Below are 815 nucleotides of genomic sequence, written 5' to 3' on the forward strand. Positions count from 1 at the left end.
GCACCTCCCATTTGCACAGAGTATATTTTTACTTATTTAAATAACAATAATAATTTTAGTTTTTTCTACAAGCTAGAGTAAGAGTTGAAAGCATATACTATACAAAAAATATACTATATAAAAATTTCCCATATAACAAATATATTAAAAGAGAATATGTACTAAATATATGTACTAAATTATGATGGAGTGTCCAAAACTGCATATTACCATGCTTTTTACTGTAATAGCATTGAAAGATTTTAAGGTTAATAAAAAAAAATATATATAGGAGCAATTTTAACATGTTTTCTTATGTTTGCACAGGGCCAGGAGGATGATGAAAGCTCTTTAGCCTTGAGAGAAGTCACTAAACATCTTTACACTCGTCTGCAAGAGATGGAAAGGAGACACCAGGAGGAGAAAGAGAGACTACAGGTCAGAAACAAAATTAAAAATACCAGGAAAATGCCTTTTCTAAACTGAGCACTTTATTTTTTGAAACTTTCATTAGGCGGAAAACATTGAATATCAGCGGCGGTTTCTAGAGGAGCATAACTCCCGCATACAGAAGGCAGAAACCAAGGAGGAGGAACAGGGCAAAAAGGTGGAAGAGATGCAGAAGCTTATGTGTAGTTTGGAGCTGGAAAATACCACGCTACGGAAAAAATTGGCCACTAGTGAGGCTGAACTTGAGAAACTGCGAGGACTGAAGAAAACGGATAGTGAGGACAGGTGAGGCCTTTGTTTTTGCTGACCCAAATTGCTACTGTTCATTTATACATAATTTTTTTATTTTATTTATTTAGTCATTTATCAGACGCTTTTATCCAAAG

The 815-nt window shown here is 34.4% G+C and overlaps 1 protein-coding gene across 1 annotated transcript in view; it reads left to right on the forward strand.

The window, feature by feature from the left end:
• LOC107559697 (uncharacterized) overlaps positions 1–757 on the forward strand; it is a 2,692-nt gene extending 1,935 nt beyond the window's left edge. The window contains exons 4-5 of the mRNA XM_016243594.1: positions 307–417; positions 494–757. Coding sequence (XP_016099080.1) covers positions 307–417; positions 494–718 — 336 coding nt within the window. The 3' untranslated portion in view covers positions 719–757. The remainder of the gene's footprint in view (positions 1–306; positions 418–493) is intronic.
• The last annotated feature ends 58 nt before the right edge of the window (positions 758–815 follow it).

Source organism: Sinocyclocheilus grahami, unplaced genomic scaffold, assembly GCF_001515645.1.
Source record: "Sinocyclocheilus grahami isolate Dianchi unplaced genomic scaffold, SAMN03320097.WGS_v1.1 scaffold695.1, whole genome shotgun sequence".
NCBI classification, from domain to species: domain Eukaryota; kingdom Metazoa; phylum Chordata; class Actinopteri; order Cypriniformes; family Cyprinidae; genus Sinocyclocheilus; species Sinocyclocheilus grahami.